The sequence below is a fragment of the Panicum virgatum genome, chromosome 2N (assembly GCF_016808335.1).
Source record: "Panicum virgatum strain AP13 chromosome 2N, P.virgatum_v5, whole genome shotgun sequence".
In the NCBI taxonomy this organism is placed as follows: Eukaryota; Viridiplantae; Streptophyta; class Magnoliopsida; order Poales; family Poaceae; genus Panicum; species Panicum virgatum.
The window spans coordinates 56,914,865-56,934,850 of NC_053146.1; the positions used below are offsets into that span (position 1 = coordinate 56,914,865).

Consider the following 19,986-nt stretch of genomic DNA (forward strand, 5'->3'; position numbering starts at 1 on the left):
GCAAAAAAAAATGTTTGGTTAATGGTCACTGGGAAAGAAAAAATGGCTGTGCATTCATAGATATCAAGGGTAAATGATTAATCAAAGGGAACTACACGCTCCCGCCGTAACATCATTGACAGCAACCTTGGTCCAATATAACAATTGAACCTAAGCGGTAACCAGAATATAAATGAAACGATACATCCCAACGCTAGACCCAAACATCATTCACTCGTCTATCAGTTGTAGTTTGTGTTCAAGAACGGGTTCTTGTTGTAGAAGGGGTTCGTGAAACTGTTGGTGAGGCTCTCATTGACTTTGTTCCCCTTCACTGCCGAGTCTGGCTGATGCTGAGAGAAGGACCTGGGGTTAAAGTTGTCATCAAGGTCGATGTCCTCAAATGTAGCCCAGCCCTCATTGCCAGTGATGTCCCTCTGCTTCTCCATCTCTTCGACATGCTCCATGAACTCTTTCTTTGCTGCAGTGATCACGCCGTCCCCATGCTGATCACACCATGCCCTGCAAAACAAATGGCATCGTCTTAGAAATGCCGAGAAGCATGTGGTGGCTGATCTGAATGGTGGATGGTCAAGTGATGTCTTTCATACTTTGGGAAGAAGGGCTTGAGGTCAGACTTGTCCACCGAAAGCTTTGTAGAAATGGCCTCGATTTGCTGATCCCTACAAAGACAGGAACCATCTTCGCTCACATCAACCAAGAGAAAGATCACCAAGAACGGAGCACGGTTTATGACTTACGAGAAGTTCAAGTTCCGATTTGTAGATGATAGCTCAGCCTGAATCCTTGAGAGCTCCTTCTTTGTGTTGTCCACCAGAACCTTCAGTAATTCAAGACACAAACTGTCAATTGCGCTACTACTTGAAACTTGTAAAATCACGATGAGAAGAGTGACCAATTCACAGTACCTTATCATGCAACAACTCGGAAGCAGACTCATCAGCCGTCGCCGAGTACAGCTTCGTCTTGGCCCTCTTGGCATCCGGGCCAGCAGCCATGGGGCTCGCCTCGAGCCGGCACTCGCTGTACGATGACCGCGGCAGAGCACGCTCCGGCTGCTCACCGATGGCTGCTGCCTCGCCATTGCTACATCCACCTTTCTTCCATTTCTTGAGCCCATCGAACCCCCACGAGCTCTTCTTCTTGCCTTTCACCGTTTCCTTCTCATCGATCCCTTCCTCCCCCGCGGGGTCCTTGTTCTCGCAGCCATTGCTGCCGCTGTTGAACATCGCTGAGAGATGCCTCCTCTTCCCCTTCTCGGCCTTTCCGGAGGGCGCGGCTTCCGACGGCGAGCTCTCGGCCATGAGGACTGACGCGTTCTTGACGTTGTTCTGGTCCACCGGGGCCAGCGGCGGCCTTGACCCGCAGTTCGCGTCCTGCTCCTTCTTGGATCTGCTCTTCCATGGCGTGATGAAGGCCTTGTGCTTCGGCTTGTCGGAAGCCGCCGCGGGGGCGGGTGGAGGTGGGTCCCGGAGGTCGATCTCCGACCACTCCTCGGCGGAGACCTCCGCGTCGGGGCAGTCGACGACGACGCCGAGCGCGGCGAGGCGCTGCACGAGGGGCGCCTTGGAGGCGTTGTACTCCGCTGCCGAGATGCACTTGGCGTAGAGGAGCTCCTGGAGGAATAGGAGCTTGTCGCGCAGCACGGCGGGCTGCTCGGGGTGCTGCGGCGGCGCGACGAGCGCGGCGAGCATGGGGCCGCGGAAGGCGGCGACGTCGGAGGCCGGGACGATGCCCTCGCGGTGGAGCGCGGCGAGGTGGAGGATGCGGTGGAAGGACTCCTGCTGCCACTTGAGCTGCTCGGCGTGGCGGCGCGCGGCGGCCTGGTCGGCGGTGAGGCGGCGCCCCACGCGGAAGGAGGGCAGGATGGACTTGCACAGGGACGCGATGGTGTCCTGCAGGCCCGAGTAGTACGTCGGCGTGTATTTGCACCCCATGGCCGCAGAGCTCGCCGCCACCGCCGCCGCCGCTTCTTGGCGATCTCTCGAGAGGTGAGCTGGTGAGGGGAGCGTCTGTGGGAGGTGGCGATCGGAGCGAGAAGTGGGTGTGATTTGGGGAGAGAGCTCCCTCACGTTTGGTTTTTGTCCCAACGGTTGGGGGTGGAACTAGCCGTTGAGGGGTGGGTTGAATCCGCAGGCGGGCCCAGCTAGTCAGTGGGGTCATAAACACCTGCCCCCTCTACCTACCTGGCCGGTTCCAGCATATCACGTGCTGAATTTGAGGTATGATTTTTTCTTCGGGAAAAAAATTGTTGAGGTATGGATGGATAGTTCATGTGCAGCGGGTCGATCCGAGCCGTGCACCTGGCTTAGTCCAACGGTTGCAGGTCCTCCTTGACATTGGACTGTCTGAATTTAGAAGAGCAGATCAATTAGCACGGACGCAACTACCCCTTGGAAATTCAAGATGAACAGATTTGCTGTTGCAAAAAGTCAAACGGCACAGATTTCAACGGATACACGATTGACAACAATCTTGATCACAAGGAAATGACAATACGGTAGGATATTCAGGCCGTCAATCTCCATGAGCGCTAAGCTATTATGAAAAGTGAAAAAAATATAACTTCTTCAGCAACAAAATGAGTAGACATATAGCACGGCATTAAGGAGGATAGTGCACAGGGACTGCAGGAGATCCTCCCTTAGCACCAGTTGTTGGAGCCTATTCGTTCCAATGGGAAATCGTGCTTAAAACAGCAGGGTGCCTGCAAATGGAACCATTGTTCAGAGATTTAGGGGCACCGACCAAAGATTAATACTTATTGTTGATATACAGAATAGTAAACAATTCCAAACAGAAAACAGATAAATATGTGTAGTTGTATCAATTCCTCGTTCCAGTAATGAAACAGGTCTACAAAAATCAGCATTCTGATGACTGCTAAACCGCTGCTAACTAGATTGCTCTTCACCATCTCTCCATCTTAACTACTAGATCGTCAATGCCCGCAATACTACGAATTTTGAAATTTCATAGCTTGTCGACGGATTATTGTTGGCATTATTGTTTCCCCCTCCACCCTTCAATAGGTGTTTAGAGCTTAGATGTAATCAGTTACCAGTTTTCATGGGTAATTATACTTCTGTTCCAGCAATGGAGCCCTGGAGCTTGAACTCATTTTTACCTGGGCTCAGAATACTAAAATTTACCTAGAATCAAGGATATATCCATACGTATCACCCATATTACCTGTTGTGTGTGTTCTTATCCTACTTGTCAAGGAATGATTCGACGGTCTTCAACCACCGGAGAAGCTCCATCTTCTCTTTGTTCGCCATGTAGCCATGCAAGAATTCAGCGAGCTCCTCGTCCACCTCCCTCTCCTTCAAGAACTTCGTCACCGCCTCCCTCTCCCCAGCACCCAGCTTCCTGTGAATCAAACCACACAAACCTCAGAAAACAGAGAACCAAATTAAACTGCCGTGCACCGCACAGTAATCCTAATCCATACTCGAAACTGCGTCCACCACGAGCGCCATCGCTGCTGGCGCCGCCGCTGCCAGCCCTGAGGGCGAGCACGTGGCGGACGGCGAGCTCGTCGGGCCAGGCGGAGCAGATGAAGCCGAGGACGCGGTCGCCCCGGGTGACCTCGACGATGAGGCTGAGGTGGAGGCGCGGGCCGCGCTCCAGGGACTCGACGCGGCGGAAGAGTGGCGCGTCCTCGGGGAGCGGCTCCGCGGCGCCGTCGAACATGGTGGCCTCGACCTTGACCTCCTCATCGGCTCCGGCGCGGGAGCGGAGGCTCAACCACTGCTCCCCCGGGCGGTCCTCCACGGCGAACGACTTAAAGCTCCTCGGCGGCTGCACGGAGAGGAGGATTCCGTGGGGGTTAGGCATTGCTGCGAACGCGAGACGAGAATCGTGCGCGGGGAAGGGGAAGAGGAAGGTGAGGAAATTACCGGGTAGGGAGGGCGGCGCTCGGCGAGGTAGGTGATCTCGGAGCGGAGGAGGCGGTGGAGGCGGTCGTCGAGGGGTGAGCGCAGAGGAACGACGGGGGACGAGGTGGATGCGGAAGCGAAGGCTGCGGCGACTCGGGGGGTCGCGGGGGAGGAGGCGGACGCCACGGCGGCGGAGAGGGAGAGCGCGCGGCGGAGGATGGCGCGCGCCATGTGTTCGACGCTTTGCCTCTTCAGCGCGCTGAGTGGTGACGGCTGGGCCGACCGATGGTCTTTGATGCATGTGACGGGCTCGCGTAGTTTCGTGCATGGGCTCATTTTCGTTGCGGGCTGCTGGGCCGGCTCGAATGCAATCCATGAACCTGATACGATACGAACTGGCCGCCGCCAGCGCTGGACACTTTACAACTAGTGAATCTCATAAGAAAAAGAGGCATCACGCACACAGATTCCACAGTGACCAAGCATAACTAAGCTGGACTGGAAGGAAACAAGTACATACTGATGATAATCACACAACACGTATGTTTTGAACGAACGGACACAACACATATGGCATGCTCTACTTCGCTACACAAGATACCAAAGTTGTTCGCATGCTTTGCGCCGGCAGCCTAAGCCACTACACTGCAATCTCTTTCAGGATTACGATACAAGCACATTTCTTCTTAATGAAAAACATGCTCAGACACTGCACTACAGTGCGCGTTGGTTCTTTTGCGACAAGGCTGCACTGCACGTCTGATTCAATGGCGGTGCGCGGAAATAGCCCTAACACCGGCGTACAAGGCTGCGACACCGAGATTAAAGGCCATGACAATTAACATTAGGAAGCTTGCCGTCCATGGCCCCCCCTCAGTTTCAATCAACCAGAGACACCCCCCGACAGCGAAGATGATGAGGGTCATGGCACCAACAATAATAATGCGCGCTTCCATCCCTCAGGCCTCAGCTAGCTTCAAACTGATACTGATGAAGCAATGCTGCGTCTGCGTGGTGGTGGTGTGCGATGACTCAAAGTAAGTGAGTGAGTCTGAGAGACAAGTTAGCTGAACAAGCCCGGCTGGGCGTATATATAGACAGAGAGCAAATGAAAGTGCAATAGCATTGTGTTATTCACACCGGTGAAAAAAGTATTATCTTTTGGAGAAACTTGAAAAAGGAAACGACTAGCACCTTCCCCAATATTATTTCCGGATAGCAAATACAAACTCCGGGCTTGGAAAGAAACGAATAATTAATAATGTACTTTCTGATGACATGCACCTTGCATTGGTGGCTCAGCCCAAGTGTGTATCATATATCATCTTTTTCCCCCGAATATAATACGTTGCTTTCGCCTCGTACTTAGGTTTCTCAAACTCGCCTTGTTGATGAATTTTCCTAGACGCCTCGGCCGGCTCGCAGCTCCAATTGGCACCGCCATAATGCATTCAGGGGGGGAATGTTGTTGCACTTTTTTGGTTTGGCAGGCAGACGGATACGTCAGACTGAAATTCTTTTGAAACTTCCTTTATTTTCCGGAACCATTTTCTATATCATTGACAGTGGTAATACATACTACATGACATACGGAGTACTACTCTGTACTCTCCGTGGAGATCGAGTTATAGATTACTCTAGAACTGTGCAAATGCTCGCGAAGTACCATCTCCGATGGGCACCACCTGTTGTCCCGCGTGGATCTCAAAGCATTTTCCTGTACACGGCGACTCCTCGTTCGAGGCCAAACTGAGCTCCACGGCGACTCCTCGTTCGAGGCCAAACTGAGCTCACTCTCAAGAATCAAGATGACGACTGCTCCGGGGATGAGGTTCACGGCGACGGCGTCGGCGGCGAGCCTCCGATCGTTGGCAATGAAGGCAACGGCACGTACGCGCTCGAGGGGGCGGTCCGCTGGAGCGGACAGCCCCCCGCGAGGCGACGCTGAGCTCGTGACTGATCAGGGAGATGCCGGCCTCGCCACCTTGTGGAACACGTCTCGCGATTACCATGGCCACTGCAGATCCACCCAGCATCCTCGAGAGACCTCGACCGTTCACCACGGCCGCGACCCGCTGGTCCCTTCTGCCCGGTGTAGAGGTACGGTACAGGGGCAGATGGCGCAGATGAGCTCATGAGGTGCCACCTCAAGTTCAGCTCGGGAGGAAGAAGCGGCCTGCCTTGGCGCCGCGCATTCTGCTTGGGCCCAGCCTCCAGCGGCTGATCTCCGAGACAAGCACCGCCAGGAAGGCTTCATTTGGCACCGGTGCTTCAGCTTTGTCACACACTGTAGCGTATGTAGCATACGAAGCTAGGGAAAACTAGCTTCATCACTCATCAGCCTCACGTATCCCTCCATTAGCTCTAGCACCTCAGGATCCATTTTAACTTCGCGCTCCAGATCAGCACTATGTGCCACGGCACTATAGCACGAGTTGAAGCTCTCATAGTGGAGCGGTGCGCAAGAGGCCGAAGTGTTGTGAGATCGGCGGGGGATATCGCGATGTGCTTGAACGCGCCGGAGCCTCACAGTCACAGGCTAATTAGCTAGCTGCTGTCAGTGATGTTGTCTGCTACAAAAACGAAAAGGAAGGTAGCTAGGCAGGCTGTTAATAACGGAACCGTAATTCTATATATACGCACAAAATGCAAGGTGCCAAGTGGTTATTCTCTGCAAGCTACCTCAATTTTCAATTGGATAACCTTGTTAAACGCGCATATGGACTACTCCTATGGAGGTATACTATGTCCTAGCATTCGACTCGGGTCGGAGACGCCAAGGCCCTGGGAGATGGACGATGTGGGAAACCTAGTCTGTTTGCAGATTCTACATCGCAATCGTCCAAGGCTTTCATCTTGTGGTCTCAGCCAATGCCAATCTCATCGCAATCGTCCAAGTCTTTCATCTTGTGGTCTCAGCCAATGCCAATCTCGTCGCCTAGCCGGCGGCGTTCATCGATCTCTTGGATTTAATTTGGACTGCGCCTCCTTCCCCACCACGAAAGTCTAATTAAGAACCTAGCTGTACCAGAACGAATCCAATCTTTTATTTTTTTAGCACTTCTCCCATACCTAGAAAATTTCTCTTGTTCCTGTCAAATTATTTTTAAAAGAAGAAATTGATTAACCACATAAGGATTATGAAACTTGGAGTCATCATCTACAGCATTCATGACATCAAGGACCTCTATTTTACGTGATGGTAAATCATCTGAAGTATTCATGAAATTGAGGGGCTTCATTTTACACGATGGTAGCGAAAAGAATATGTAACCTAGTAGTTACAGGAATGTCAGTAGCACCTTAGATTCAGGGTACAATTTATCGTAGGAGCGAATATTCTAGAATTTAACGGCGTTTTACTTTCAGTGGTAGACGATATTCCTTTGTCAATTTCGAAGATTTGCCAGCTCAATCTTCGAAGATGTTTATAAGGATAGGGTTTGCGCACGTGTATTCATAGATCATCCACAATAGATACAATTCACGATACAGTTTGAAGCAGTCGCAAAGAGTGAACTTTTCTACCTAACACCAACAGGTATGTTTATTTATGGTAACAGTTGAGGCCGGAAAACATTTCGGGAGAAGACTTAATAGAATAGGAAGTGTAGGCACTACACACACGGAACATTCAACATAGTCTCCCATACGAAAACAGAGAATGGGATCCATAGTCCTCAACTGTCAATAACAGACTTCATCTGCGGCCAGGACCGTGGACTGCTGAAATTTATACTTTGTACACAACCACAAAACTCCTGAGAACTCAATAATTCCCTCTCAGATCCTCACTCCACTCCTATTATCGATTTCAAGAACTGGAGTTTCATGTTGATCTCTGTCAGGTCCGATGCATCTCTCGAGCTGACAGGGGGTTCCACGCCCACGAATATGTATAACCCGGCAAGCTCGGCTTCTATAGTCGAAGATGTCGCAGGGCGGTACCCGGTTATAGTTATTAGTGTATCAAGTTGCTCCCTCAGCTGTTCCTCTGTACAGTTGTCCTGGTGGAAACAAGTTATAAAATGGTAATTATACTTTCACGTTAATGAAGCAGCATTGAAGATTATGGAACATGCTAGGCAAATGTTACTTTCCTTTATCTAAAAAAAGGCAAATTTTACTACTAAAAAGCGCATCAATCAGCAAATTGTTCTATTACTGCCCAACCGCCTTGTTCATACTCGTAGATTAGCAGTTGGTAACTTCAACTGTTTCATGCCGTTCTATGGCATGAAATCACTAAAAGTTTGCGATAACACACCAAGCTTTGTACAAGTTTTTTTCTTCTCTCCTCAGTATAATGTTTTCCTTTAGGCCCTTTGTGCTGATCATATGAGTAAGTCACATGACCAGCATAAAGGGCATAAAGGAAAACATTGTATTAGGCATCCTGTCTATTGCTTACTTCATCATAAGAACTAAATATTTTTTATTGTATTTTCAACACTTAGTTCAGATCATTCTCTTTTAGTTCCCACTGATATAGTATCTGGCAAAGGAAATCGGGCCTAACAACAAAATTTAGAACTATGGAAGCAATAAATTGTTCTATTTATCAATACATAGTTCTAGCAATTGAAATTCATGTATAAACAAAACTGCTCCTGCTGTGCTTTGAGATTTAATTTCACTTTGGTTGTATTGCAACTTCAATGGAGCATGCCGAGTGTGGTCTTAGTTTTCTATGAATGACAATTTTGAAGTATTCAAATGGAGGAACACATAATAAGATCAACTGGCACAAAAAAATTCAGACCCAACATTTACTATTCATGATTTGCTTGTAACACTAGTTATAAGCAGGAGAAGAGAACTTTATCGATCTTATGGTATCCTTATTCCTCTTTGCCAATGAAATTGTAGCCTTTGACAAACGATGAAAGCATCTAAATTCATAAACATCTAAATATATTAATAAATTATAAAGAAGAAATTTAAATATGATTCAAATGATGTAGCGAACCATGGGGGAAGAAATCAAATATGTCACCAACTCACCTTGTCTTCAGCTACAACCTTCTTCTCGAGTCCTTCATTCGTCAGCTTGTGGTCAAAAACAGCTGTTTCATGAAGGTTTTTGACATCTGGCCTACCTTCGGCACTCTTCATGTCTTCGCTGATGGCAGTGACATAAGGCTTTCTCCTACTGGACATGACATCCTCAGCATCTTTCGTGGTCACCACAGATGCCCCTGAGATAAAACTGGAAGCACCTCCCTCACTGTGGTGCTCCAGACCCTCTTTGTTTGTATCATCAATATCCGTCACAATGTCTCTCCTTACAGTACTTCCCTGAATACTATCAACAGTTGCAACTTGAGTCCCCGGCTGTAACTCTTGTGGCAAAAGGCCACTCAGTGGCAGTGACTCGCTTCCGCTTGCGATAACGTCAACTTGCACGCCAACCACCTCGCCTATATCAAGATCAGTAGTACTCGTCACTTCTTCCAGTACCGTCTCCACGGTTACTTCATCTTCTCTCTTGCACTGATCATCTGGCGCTGGTGATTTAGAAACATCAATGTCTTGTGGTGCCATGCTCCAAGTAGGCACCTTATCGCTCATGCTTTTGCTCTCCTCCATTTTCGTGGACTACCAATTTAACAAATAAATTTTAGACTGGCATATTAATGGATGTCAATTATTTTAAAAAATTTGCAACCCAGCAAAGACATTGCATGTTGCCCATGAGGTCAATTCTTGCCGAGTTTACAGGATTGAAGTGGTTTCTATCAGTAAATAACATTATAACCATTCTCGATAAAGAAAAATATAGAAATTTTAAATGATGGAGTGAATCAGGAACGACTCACCTTGTCCTCAACTAGCTCTTTCTTCCTCAATCCCTTTTTCGCCAGTGTGTGTTCAACACAAGTTATCTGATTAGAGTGGTCAACATCTGGCCTACTTTCAACATTCATCATAACATCACTGATGGCTGAGACATCCGGTGCGCTCGTACTGCAAGTGAGATCTGCAACATCACTCACGGTCACCACTGAAACGACACCAGAAACATCTCCCTCACCACTATGCTCCACACCCATTCCCACACCCTCTGTATCTTGATCACCAATACCCAGTACAACGTCTGCTGAAGTTCCCTCAAGAGCATCATCAGCATATGCAGCTTCTGGTGCCATCACCTGCGGCTCCTGAGCCACAAGATCACTTGGGTGCGGGGGATCACATTGAGGCAGTTCAGTGGCAATGGCATCCATTTGCCCACCAACCACCTCCTCTATAACAGGAATGGTGTCAATGGTCACTTCCCCCAGCACCATCTCCACTGTCGCATCACCTTCCATCTTACTCTGCAGCGTGTTATCATCCAGCACCGATGATTCAGAAACATTAACCTCCTGTGGTGGCATCTCCTCAGTTTCTTCCAAGGCGAGGCTCAGAATCTCCTCTGGTTTTTCCCCAACATCTGATACTGAAACTTCAGATTCTCCCGCTCTCTGAACCACTACATCATCTTCGCCCAATACCGGCAGTGCGAAGCCACTCACATCAGAGGTGTCCATGTCGATGGCCGGTGACACCATCTCTTTGCCAGACTCCATTTCCTCCGTAGCTGCGCGCTTGCCAACCTCTGTTTCATCCCCATTGTCTGATACAGGCAACTCCCGGACTGGTTCCTCGGCAGCAACCGGAGCTTCTACAGATAACTCTTGGGCTGGTTCCTTGTCTTCCTCGCACAGCTCCGGTGTTGCTGATCTGGAATCATCGAAGCCCCGAGGGGGCACCGCCTCCATGGTAATGTACTCATCGTCCTCCTCTTTCTGTGCCCTATTATCCAACCCAAATGACTCGTGTCCTGATTCTTGGAGACGAAATTCACCGTGTGACATCGGATCCTCCTCGTCGTTCCATGCCGGCACCGGTTCTTCGGAGAGACGGCACTGCCGTGACAGAGGCAACGACGCGTAGCTGTCGTCTTCCTCCACGATGGCGTCGGCGTCGGCCTCTGCCTCGCCCCAGTAGTCGAACGCAGGGGCCTCGCCGCCGTGCGCTTCTGGTGCGTCCAAGAACTCGTCGTCCTCGAGGTCGTAGGAGTGGCATGGCTGGATCCGGGGCGGCGGCAGCAGGGCGGCCATGAGGCGGTCGGTGGCGACGAGGCTGGCGAGGTAGGCGGCGAAGGGGACGGACAGCGCGACGCCGGCGAGGGACAGGACGAGCAGGGGCGGGGCCACGACGGGAGCGGCCGTGGCCGCGACGCCGGCGATGGCGGCCTTCCGTGACAGGTCCCACCCCCGACGGAGCAGCGAGCGCCCCCAGCTGTCGCCACCGCCGCCGCCACTGCAGCCCGCGTCTGCGGATGTGCTAGTGTCGCCGAGGTAGTCGTGCTGGACCCCAGCAGCGGCGACCTGGTCGGGATCCATGCCCGTGGGATTCGGCTTCGGATGCGGCGGCGTAGGCAGTGGCTGCTGAGGGTTGGATCCCGAGTGACTGGCTGCGGGCGGTGGAGCCGTGAAGGGGGTGGAGACTGGAGAGTGGAGACGACGCGTGTGCAAGAGGCGGCGGAAACGGCGGGCAGGTGGGAGACGGGCACGAGCATAGCTGCATAGGTGACACGTGCTCAGGCTACTTTTTTTTTTTGAAAATACAACAGGTTACTTTTTTGGCGACGTACTGGTAGCCCTTGTCTGACGACTCCGCCATGTTTAGTTTTCAAAAAAATTTAAAATTTTCCGTCACATCCAATTTTTGACACATGTATGGAGCATTAAATATAATTTTAAAAAATAATCAATTGCACAATTTAACTGTAAATGATGAGATGAATTTTTTGAGCCTAATTAGTTCATGATTGGACACTAATTACCAAATAAAAATAAAAATACTACAGTAGCAAAATCCAAAAAAATTCGCAAACTAAACACACTCGAAATCGTCAGTCGATGTGGCGGTGAGAGAGAATTAATAAAGGTATGATGTAAATAATTTAATGATATAGTAAGAAAGTTAATAAGGTAAAAGATAGACATGATTTTTATGTAAAACACCATATCTACACAAAAAAAAAAGAGTAACGGGATGAAACAAGAAAAGAGAAGAGAGAAGATTGGATGTGATTTATTTTCTTCATTTATCATAACTAGTAGAGTGCACGTGCGGCACGCACGTGTTAAAAAAAAACTAAACACCGTCAGCATGGCACCAATACCATGTTCTTGTTATATTCCTACACATATGAAGAAAAATGCACAATGAGCATGCCGAACCTCTCCAAACACCTTTGACCATTATTAGGTACAAATCAATTTAACTAATTAGACAAGAAGTTTTTCCGGCTACCATACATATCTTATCAACTTAAACTTGAAGTTTTTTCAGCTACCAAGCGCAGATCTTATCAACTTGTGTGTTGCTACAGTAAACCGACTTTGAACTAAGGGTTCATCCCATCTCTCTATCACAAGCAATTTATATGCATAACACTGTATTTGTTCACATATGCCCCCAAAAGAGTGTCACCTAATAATAATAATAATAATATTTTTTTAGCAATACATCTGGTCGAGTTTGACTGCTCCGTGTCTCTCCCCCTTCGCTTGCCTGTTCCATGTCGCACATTCTCTTCCTCCATTTTTACAGTTCCAAAATTGTTCTTTCACATGTTAACACAAATCAGAAGCCAAAAAACTTTTATGTCTGCTTCCCGTTTAACATCATATTGTCTGATCTAGCATCTCCATACATACTGATATGACGCTAACATAACTCTCAACACAATAGCAAAGAAGGAAACTAACGAAAATGTTAAAGATGATACCTACCGCCAGCTCGTAGTATGCATCATAGTACCGAGGGAATTTTGATTTAGCTCCACCAAGGGATGTTTGGGTAGGCATCTAGCAAACAAACTGGTAATTCTATCTGAAACCAAGATACCTATCACCAGCAAAAGTTTCACGATCATTATCCAATATTCAGCCAAAAAAAAAAGAAGCTACCTTTTCCTTCACTATCTTCACAAGTATAGGAAGAAGGCCATTATCAATGACCTGCCTGTGGATAGGCTGTCCGCAATTATTCATGAGCATCTCCAATAGCTGAAACAAATAGAATCAAGACTGAAGGTTAGTCATAGAAAACAAAGGTTAATAAAGCGCAGAATTAACCCTGTAGACAAGAAACATCTAAAGTGCCTCGTGCTCTCTTTCATATTGAATGAACAGTAACCATTAGCAAAACTTGCCTTTTTCTGGATTCTCTTTTGCGGGATGCTAGTTGTGTAAAGTGCTAAGTCATCTCTCCCTTATTATGCAGCTATGATCTATGAACAAATATAAGGTGTGTTCCAGACTTCCAGTGTTTAATCTAGCTAGTAGCTACTTATAGTGCAGCGGCTGATGCGAGAATCAGAACACCAGAGGGCTACTTCTGTGAAAATAACTCACCATAACAGCATAGAGTTGAGTATTCTTTTTCCTTCCCCCTATACACTTATTTATAACAAATATGCTTATGTGGTCCCTATAACTTTGTTTATGTTAAAATAACAGTGTTCCACTGTTCTCTCTACAAAAATTAATTATGTATGATTAAATGAATAATTGCAGTTAAGGGTAGCTAGTGTTTTGATATCCATCTTGTTCAGAGTTTACTGGAACATGCGCAAGCATACACTTCAAATAGTACCAATTGCCCCACTTGACAATCAGCATTACAGTAGAGCTGGAAAAAATTCAAATGATATAGTTATCAGATGAATTAGCTCTCACCTTTGTTTCTTAGTATTGATATGAACACGAAAAGATCATGAGCACTTCTTCTTGTTCTGCATTTGCTTAGGTAATAGGTATGAAAAAGAATGAAGGTGGTTATTTACAGTTCGGACAAGTTCCCTTTGAGTAGGTTTGTCTCTCTCATCACTTGCACATTGTTGGATGTGTTACTGGTTTGTTTGTCCAAAAAAAAATGTCAGACTGAGAAATTTAAAACAACATTGCAGACTGCAGACACAGTCCTTACCTCATTAGATTCTTCTGAACTGGCTGAGCTTGGAACTTCGAAAATTTCTGGTGTGGTTTTAACAAGAGCACCAAAAGAGGGAACTAAAAAGATATGCACTGAACACAATATCTTAATACACTTCCCAGTGCCTGAAGGTCAAAAAATAAATAGCAGAAGCTGCAGTTTAATTGACAGTGCACATAGGTGTAGGTACACGAGGAAACAAAAGGAGCTTCTGTAACTGTGACCTTTCCAATTATCTTTTCAGCAATGAGTCAATCACTTTCACTGGAGCATGATCTATATTCAGACTTTAGAATGCCATGGCTTAATGAAAAATAGTGGTAGTATTTTGATCCGTTGCTATGTGCATCGGTCAAACGAACAAATTAGTCACATTATTTTAAAGCTTCAAATATAATATCAAATTAATGGTAATTTCATCGACTGACCACCATGCAAAAATTAATTAAGTACCTGATAAGAAGAGGGGTGATGTTAATTCGCTCGCAAAATGGTATTTGCAGAGCTGCCTTTTATCGCCATTGAGGTTCCTTTGATCGCTGCTGAGGTTGTCTTGGCATCCCCTATGACATACAACTTAAAAATATTTTAGCATAGGTGGAACAAATTAATACACCCAACATATTTGCACACAACCTAGGAGGCTAGGACGCAGAGTTCTGCAGTTGGAAAATTTCGATACCACAGAAAAGAGGGAATGTGGCAAACAAGCAAAGTGCCTGTACACTATATCACACGGCAGGAATGAGTTTTACTATTTCTATTATGTTGACTTTTTTATTTGTGCCAGGACCAAACATAATCTGATTATTAAAGAAGCTTACATATGCCCTTGAACAAAGACAAAAAAAAAGTAACAATTCAGAAATGAAAAGGAGGGTTACAGAAGTTGGAGACAGAAAAGAGGTGAGTAAATTCAGCCTAATCAACGATACTGCTTAATTTGCATGCTACAGTAATGATACCACAAAAGCAATAACATGGACCTGCATGTATTACTAAAAACAAGTGCTACTGTGAGAGCATGCTTTGCAAGCTTATGTACATTGATGCTCACCAATCAATAGACTTTGTGTCAACATCCTTCACTCCATTTTGATCTAAATTCATTTAATGTCTCATGATTCCTCCTTCAATTGCTTAGCCGCTAGCTCCTGATGATTATATTCTTTTTGAGTTGTTATTTTCCCATTTGGAGGACGAAAAAGAAAGAAGCCAACTACTGGGATTGCTTGCTTGGTGGAGGCAGACGGAGATGAGAAGCTGCTACTGTATTTTGCTTGACAAGGGCTGGCTTGCTAGAGAGAATAAAAGGTCGGGAGCATTTGTAGATTCGGAACATGTCTCACAAGTGCTAGCATATTCTTCATAGATTGTATTGTTTTATGAGTAAGTTCCATTCAAGCAATTGGCATCATATTCATAGTTTTTTTTAAACCCAATTCATGGTTGTGAGTTTGGGCAAGTTATGGTTGTTTTTCATCAGATATTTCTGTTAACTGAAAATTTAGTGTAGTTGCTTCATATTCAGAGTTTGTTTTTGTCAATCAATTCACGTTGTGAGTCTGGGCAATAATAAAATTCTTTTTTCTTGGAAGCATACTACATTCCTTTTAGTATGCTTCATAGGCCTTGCCAGGGCCATTCTGTTGCTGGACCAATTTTATAAATTACCATTGCGTAGTGCACTGTTTTCTATAGTCTAGATACATGTCATATGCTCTTTGGTATTGCTATGTGCTGGCTGAGGGGGTTGTATATCTCACTGGAATTGGGATGATTCTAAAATTGCTATGTACTTTTTATGATCGGATGCAAATATGAATATTTAGAGATAACTAAATTTTATTGATATCTCAGCCTATCTATTTACTTTTCTTCTTTTTTACATTTGATCAAGAAGTTCTATCATGCATTACTAATAAAACCAAGCTATGGAATGCAGGAAACAACTACTATTTCATTTTGTCATCGAGCTCAGCTGGTCGTGCAGTAGTGGTTTTTCAAAGGGACGTGCTCTTCTGCATAAGGTATCCCCAACTCCGATATTGTATTTATTAACATCTGGGTGGCACTGTTTTCTTTGTATATTCACCGTTTGTCGAGGATGCATAGTAGAACTTAAAAAGAATTCACATATTAGATACACATGAAAATTTACTTGCCAGAATTCGGCTCATTAAATCCTTAAGCTGTGGTCTTTCTGCTTTGTGTTCAGAACTTTAGTTTATTCTTCAATTCATCAGATTGTGAATAAAGAGTATTAGTTTAGTGTAGGTTTTTTTTCTAGATCAATGTTCCAAGCTGACTCTGCTGGTGTTTCAAAAATACTATTTGTAATGGTAATGGAGAGAAAATATCTTCTACTTGTAATGGCAATGGAGAGAAAATAGCTTCTACTTTACTTTGTTTTAGTAAATTGTAGTTCTCATTCATTTTATTCTCTAGATCAACATTTTGGGGGCGTCGTCATCCGCGAGCTACTTGAGATGGTGGTCGCCGCCGGAGAGAAGATGCATTTCGGGGGCGTTGTCTCCAAGCTAAAGGTGACGCCATCTTATTCCCCTTATGTTTTACTCAACTCCTCGTGTTCTTGAAACTTCTGTGCGAGCAATGTAGGAGCGGAACTCCTGGCAACGCTACTGGCTTCGCGGCCTGATTTTTTCTGGTCTTTGCAGGGTGATTTCAAGGACATGGAGGACAAGAAGCACATGGCTGTCTACGAGACACTTGGCGACTCCGACCAGAAGCTACATTATTTCTCAGGGCGGCAGATTGGAGGACAATGCAGCATTTTAGGATTTGATGTTCATAGGACATTGTGACTAAAACTTAATTTGTTGACATTTTACATCTTTCTGCTTGTTCTTGACTCCTCTCTTTGAAGAGTCTAACTGATCCATTTACTTCTGAAATTGTAGTGGTGGTTACCAACTGATCCAACCAAAGACTTCTCGATATGTTGCTGTCTACCGAGTGAGGAGTGTCGTCCTTGCCCAACTGAAAAGTTTAAACCAAGCGGGCGCACAATGTACTTCATCAATAGCATATGTACCTTTTTTTCTATATAATTCCAAACTACAATCTTGAACTAGAAACTTTCGTGTGCTATGTTTGTATATGATATATGTTTATGCTTGTTTTTTGAATGAACATCAAGTGACATGTTGCTAAGAATGAACCATGTTGCTTGCGCTCCGTGTATTGCACCCGTAGCAACGCACAGGCATACACCTAGTCCTATTAATTAAAGTCTGTCGGCTTCCTCCTATGCAAGGTCGGTCATAGCTGCCCTCCCCTCAGCGATCCGGCGAACCTCACGCTCAATTGCGCGAGTGCTAAGACAGAAGAACTGAATGGCACTGTACTCTTGCACTCGCTTTTGGATATTCAATTTTCGTTGGGATGAATTACCCCGCTATGTGGTGTATGGAGTGGCATTAAAGATAATTGTGTATGTGTCCGATCTGCTCGACAATGACGTTATTATTATTGGTATTGAAGATGGCGCACGAGTTGTGGTACAGAAGCTTGATTATCCCAGTGGCAAAATTGACTCATTTGCTCCATGGTCAATCTATGAGGACTCCCCTATGGTTCCGTCCAACAATGCTATCAAAGGATAAAAAGATGTAAATATTTTCTTTTTAAAAAGTATGAGATTTATATGAACTGTCATGTGAATGACAAATTGTCTGTTTGCATCTTCAAGAAATATTATAATTTGTCTGTTGCAAGTACATCTTCACTAGTAATATAAAATAGTATTTGATTTTGTATTTTACCTCCACATCAGCAGACTACACGTAGCTACCACCAGCTATTACCATTGCGGATGCCCTTACTGTCTGACCTACAGCCATCAGTTTTTTTAGGGTTTATCTCTGTGCCTGAGTTTTTTTTAGCAGCTGTACATCGTTGGATGAAGATGCAAGGCACCACTGTCATCTTCAACCTCTAGCTATCGTCTTCCTCCTCCGTCCTGCTCCTCCCACCGCCCCAAGGCCGCCGCCTCCTGCCGCGCCGGGCTAGGGTCTCGCCAGAGTGTCTCGCGCCGGTCGGCCGTCGCAGAGCTCTGGCAAGACCTTATCCTAGCGCGGCAGCCACCTCCTTACCCCTCCTGCTCCCGCTGCCGCCTCTCGCCACCAACGTTCTCGTCATCATTCACCCCAACTCCGCCCGAATGTCCATCACTGCCCGACTAGCAGCAGCACCGCCGCCAACCTCACCACCATGCGTCCACCACCACCGTCGAGCCAGCCTACCACCCCCAGCCTTCCTTCTAAGCCCGGTAATGGAGATCGCCGGAGCCCAGACCTCAACCCCGAAGCCTAACTTCACTGGAGGTGAAGAAGAAGCTCGCCGGCCGGAGATCGCGTTTTCCAGTTCCAAAATCATGAATCATGAAATTAGAGTGCGGAGGGTGGAAGAAATGCTAGGATGTCATTTAGCTTTTCCGTTTTTTAACGCTGAAAAACTAGCCATTTTAGCTAAAAACATCTAAAATTTGTTATTTTTAATGAAATAGATATAAAATTAGATTTATCATAAAACTTATTTTCGTAATGTACATATTATTTGGGTGGACCTGAAACTGATATATATATCAGATGAATATTGAAGCAAAAGATCAACCAAACAATGAACTACGATTAAAATCAGGGGTCGAAGTTTAGAAATATTTTAAGGGGGCAACTATGCGCAGAGCCCTCTCGCATTAGCTCTACACGGAGAGCCCGGGCTCTCGCGTTACCCCTGCCGCGTGGGTCCCACCTTATCACTTACCTCCCGCATCGTCTTCCTCTCGTGCTCCTCCATGCCGCCTCCATCCACATCCTCGCCTGCCCACCTCGACCCCCGCCGCCGTCCAACCGGCTCCGGCGGTGGAGCCACTGCCCCCGCCGCCCACCTTGTCGCCCGAACTTGTGCCGCCCCCACCCCGCCTCTCCCCTGCCGCCCGCCTCGCCGGCGTCGGAGGAGCACCCCCGCCTCGCCCCTGCCGCCCACCTCGCCGGCGTCGGAGGAGCACCCCCGCCAAGCGCCGCCCTGCTCCAACCTCTTCCCCTCCCCTCCCATCCCCTCCCCCATCCGGCCACCTCCACCGCTCGCCCCCGCCCACCGGTTGTCCACCACCACCCGGCCGGCGGCGCCATTGCCGCCGGCCTCGCCGCCCACAACCCGCCTCCTCCGCCGGGCCGGCCGGCCGCCGCCCACGGCCATCCCTCTAAGGTCGCCGGCCATGGAGCTACCCCAACCCCGGAAACCCAGAACCCTAACCCCGTCGGCCTCCGCCGCCACCCGCGGCCCCGCCGCCGACCGCCCCGCCCACCTCCCGCCCATCCCGTCGCCGGAGAAGATGTCAAGTGCCGCTGAGCAGCTGCGTTCTCAATTTGTTACTTCCTCCTGTGTGCTCAAGGAAGTAGGAAGGGGGCTCTCGATATAAGCCTACATCGAGAGGGCTCTCGATGTAGTTTTTCCGATATTTTAAACCGCAAAGTATGTTGACAATATCTTAATATATTGTCTTTCTGGGACTGGGCTAGTGGAGAGAGAGTGTCCCCACATGAAAGGAAGCCACATATTACAATTAACATAAAAAACATATGTAATGACATAATAAACACAATACACAAAACGGTAACCTGATACACAAGGAGTATATCACAATGTCACCACACACAGCACCATGATGACTTCGTACCCGGCCAACTGGACTTCGTACTGTTCGTCATCAGTTGACCCAAGCTTACTTCTGTATCTCTCCTCTCCTGTTAAAATTACAAAGGAGCTGAGCTGCATGCGGGGAATTAGGGAAAACCCAAGTATATATGGTGCATGATTATTGGCAGATGCATATATGTTGTGGTGGCAGCTAATTCGTGGTTGCTGCACTCATGCGCAGGGCCACGGAAGCAGCCGCAGCCGCGGTGGCAGCGGAGATAAGCAGCTTGTCCAGCGTGACCGTGCCAGGAGCGAGCCTGACGACGATCGTGAGGACGGCGAGGCAGACGGCGACGGACATGAAGGCGCCGGCGGCCGCTCCAGCGGGGGTGGCCGGCGGGCAGATGAAGGCGAGGACGATCGAGCAGCGCTGCGGCGACACGAAGGTACT

General features: G+C 47.3%; 3 protein-coding genes and 2 long non-coding RNA genes across 6 annotated transcripts; all 5 read right to left on the bottom strand.

Annotated features, from left to right (window-relative positions):
* Positions 1-57: 57 nt before the first annotated feature.
* On the bottom strand, positions 58-4,146 carry LOC120658337. Its single transcript, XM_039936598.1, has 7 exons — positions 3,903-4,146; positions 3,455-3,804; positions 3,193-3,372; positions 909-2,707; positions 741-820; positions 591-662; positions 58-501 (listed from the first exon to the last, which is right to left on the bottom strand). Exons 4-7 carry the CDS (start codon positions 1,935-1,937, stop codon positions 222-224), a joined length of 1,461 nt encoding a protein of 486 aa, XP_039792532.1. The 5' UTR covers positions 1,938-2,707; positions 3,193-3,372; positions 3,455-3,804; positions 3,903-4,146; the 3' UTR covers positions 58-221.
* On the bottom strand, positions 3,213-4,112 carry LOC120662797 (uncharacterized protein At2g39795, mitochondrial-like). Its single transcript, XM_039941869.1, has 3 exons — positions 3,903-4,112; positions 3,455-3,804; positions 3,213-3,372 (listed from the first exon to the last, which is right to left on the bottom strand). Exons 1-3 carry the CDS (start codon positions 4,110-4,112, stop codon positions 3,213-3,215), a joined length of 720 nt encoding a protein of 239 aa, XP_039797803.1.
* Positions 4,147-7,401: 3,255 nt separating the features above from the next.
* LOC120658291 lies at positions 7,402-11,514 on the bottom strand. Its single transcript, XM_039936536.1, has 3 exons — positions 9,701-11,514; positions 8,886-9,479; positions 7,402-7,888 (listed from the first exon to the last, which is right to left on the bottom strand). Exons 1-3 carry the CDS (start codon positions 11,270-11,272, stop codon positions 7,673-7,675), a joined length of 2,382 nt encoding a protein of 793 aa, XP_039792470.1. The 5' UTR covers positions 11,273-11,514; the 3' UTR covers positions 7,402-7,672.
* A 595-nt stretch (positions 11,515-12,109) lies between these two features.
* LOC120658470 lies at positions 12,110-13,795 on the bottom strand. Its single transcript, XR_005668680.1, has 2 exons — positions 13,619-13,795; positions 12,110-12,946 (listed from the first exon to the last, which is right to left on the bottom strand). It is a non-coding gene; the product is annotated as an uncharacterized LOC120658470 (long non-coding RNA).
* Positions 13,796-13,873: 78 nt separating this feature from the next.
* On the bottom strand, positions 13,874-15,032 carry LOC120658472. 2 transcript variants are annotated; one of them, XR_005668684.1, is made up of 4 exons: positions 14,932-15,032; positions 14,328-14,450; positions 14,099-14,213; positions 13,874-13,999 (listed from the first exon to the last, which is right to left on the bottom strand). It is a non-coding gene; the product is annotated as an uncharacterized LOC120658472 (long non-coding RNA). The 2 variants fall into 2 exon arrangements; XR_005668683.1 differs by having other exon boundaries at positions 14,328-14,437; positions 14,932-15,030.
* Positions 15,033-19,986: the final 4,954 nt, after the last annotated feature.

What these genes read in the sequence shown, in the direction of transcription:
- LOC120658337 (XM_039936598.1), bottom strand. Translation starts at nt 1,937, where the DNA reads ATGGGGTGCAAATACACGCCGACGTACTACTCGGGCCTGCAGGACACC. An exon ending in CCGAGTTGTTGCATGATAAG is followed by an intron (nt 821 to 908) that starts GTACTGTGAATT and finishes GAATTACTGAAG; the next exon opens with GTTCTGGTGGACAACACAAA. An exon ending in CTCAAGCCCTTCTTCCCAAA is followed by an intron (nt 502 to 590) that starts GTATGAAAGACA and finishes TTTGTTTTGCAG; the next exon opens with GGCATGGTGTGATCAGCATG.
- LOC120662797 (XM_039941869.1), bottom strand. Translation starts at nt 4,112, where the DNA reads ATGGCGCGCGCCATCCTCCGCCGCGCGCTCTCCCTCTCCGCCGCCGTG. An exon ending in AGCGCCGCCCTCCCTACCCG is followed by an intron (nt 3,805 to 3,902) that starts GTAATTTCCTCA and finishes CTCTCCGTGCAG; the next exon opens with CCGCCGAGGAGCTTTAAGTC. An exon ending in CGTGGTGGACGCAGTTTCGA is followed by an intron (nt 3,373 to 3,454) that starts GTATGGATTAGG and finishes TTTGATTCACAG; the next exon opens with GAAGCTGGGTGCTGGGGAGA.
- LOC120658291 (XM_039936536.1), bottom strand. Translation starts at nt 11,272, where the DNA reads ATGGATCCCGACCAGGTCGCCGCTGCTGGGGTCCAGCACGACTACCTC. An exon ending in AAGAGCTAGTTGAGGACAAG is followed by an intron (nt 9,480 to 9,700) that starts GTGAGTCGTTCC and finishes TTAAATTGGTAG; the next exon opens with TCCACGAAAATGGAGGAGAG. An exon ending in AGGTTGTAGCTGAAGACAAG is followed by an intron (nt 7,889 to 8,885) that starts GTGAGTTGGTGA and finishes TGTTTCCACCAG; the next exon opens with GACAACTGTACAGAGGAACA.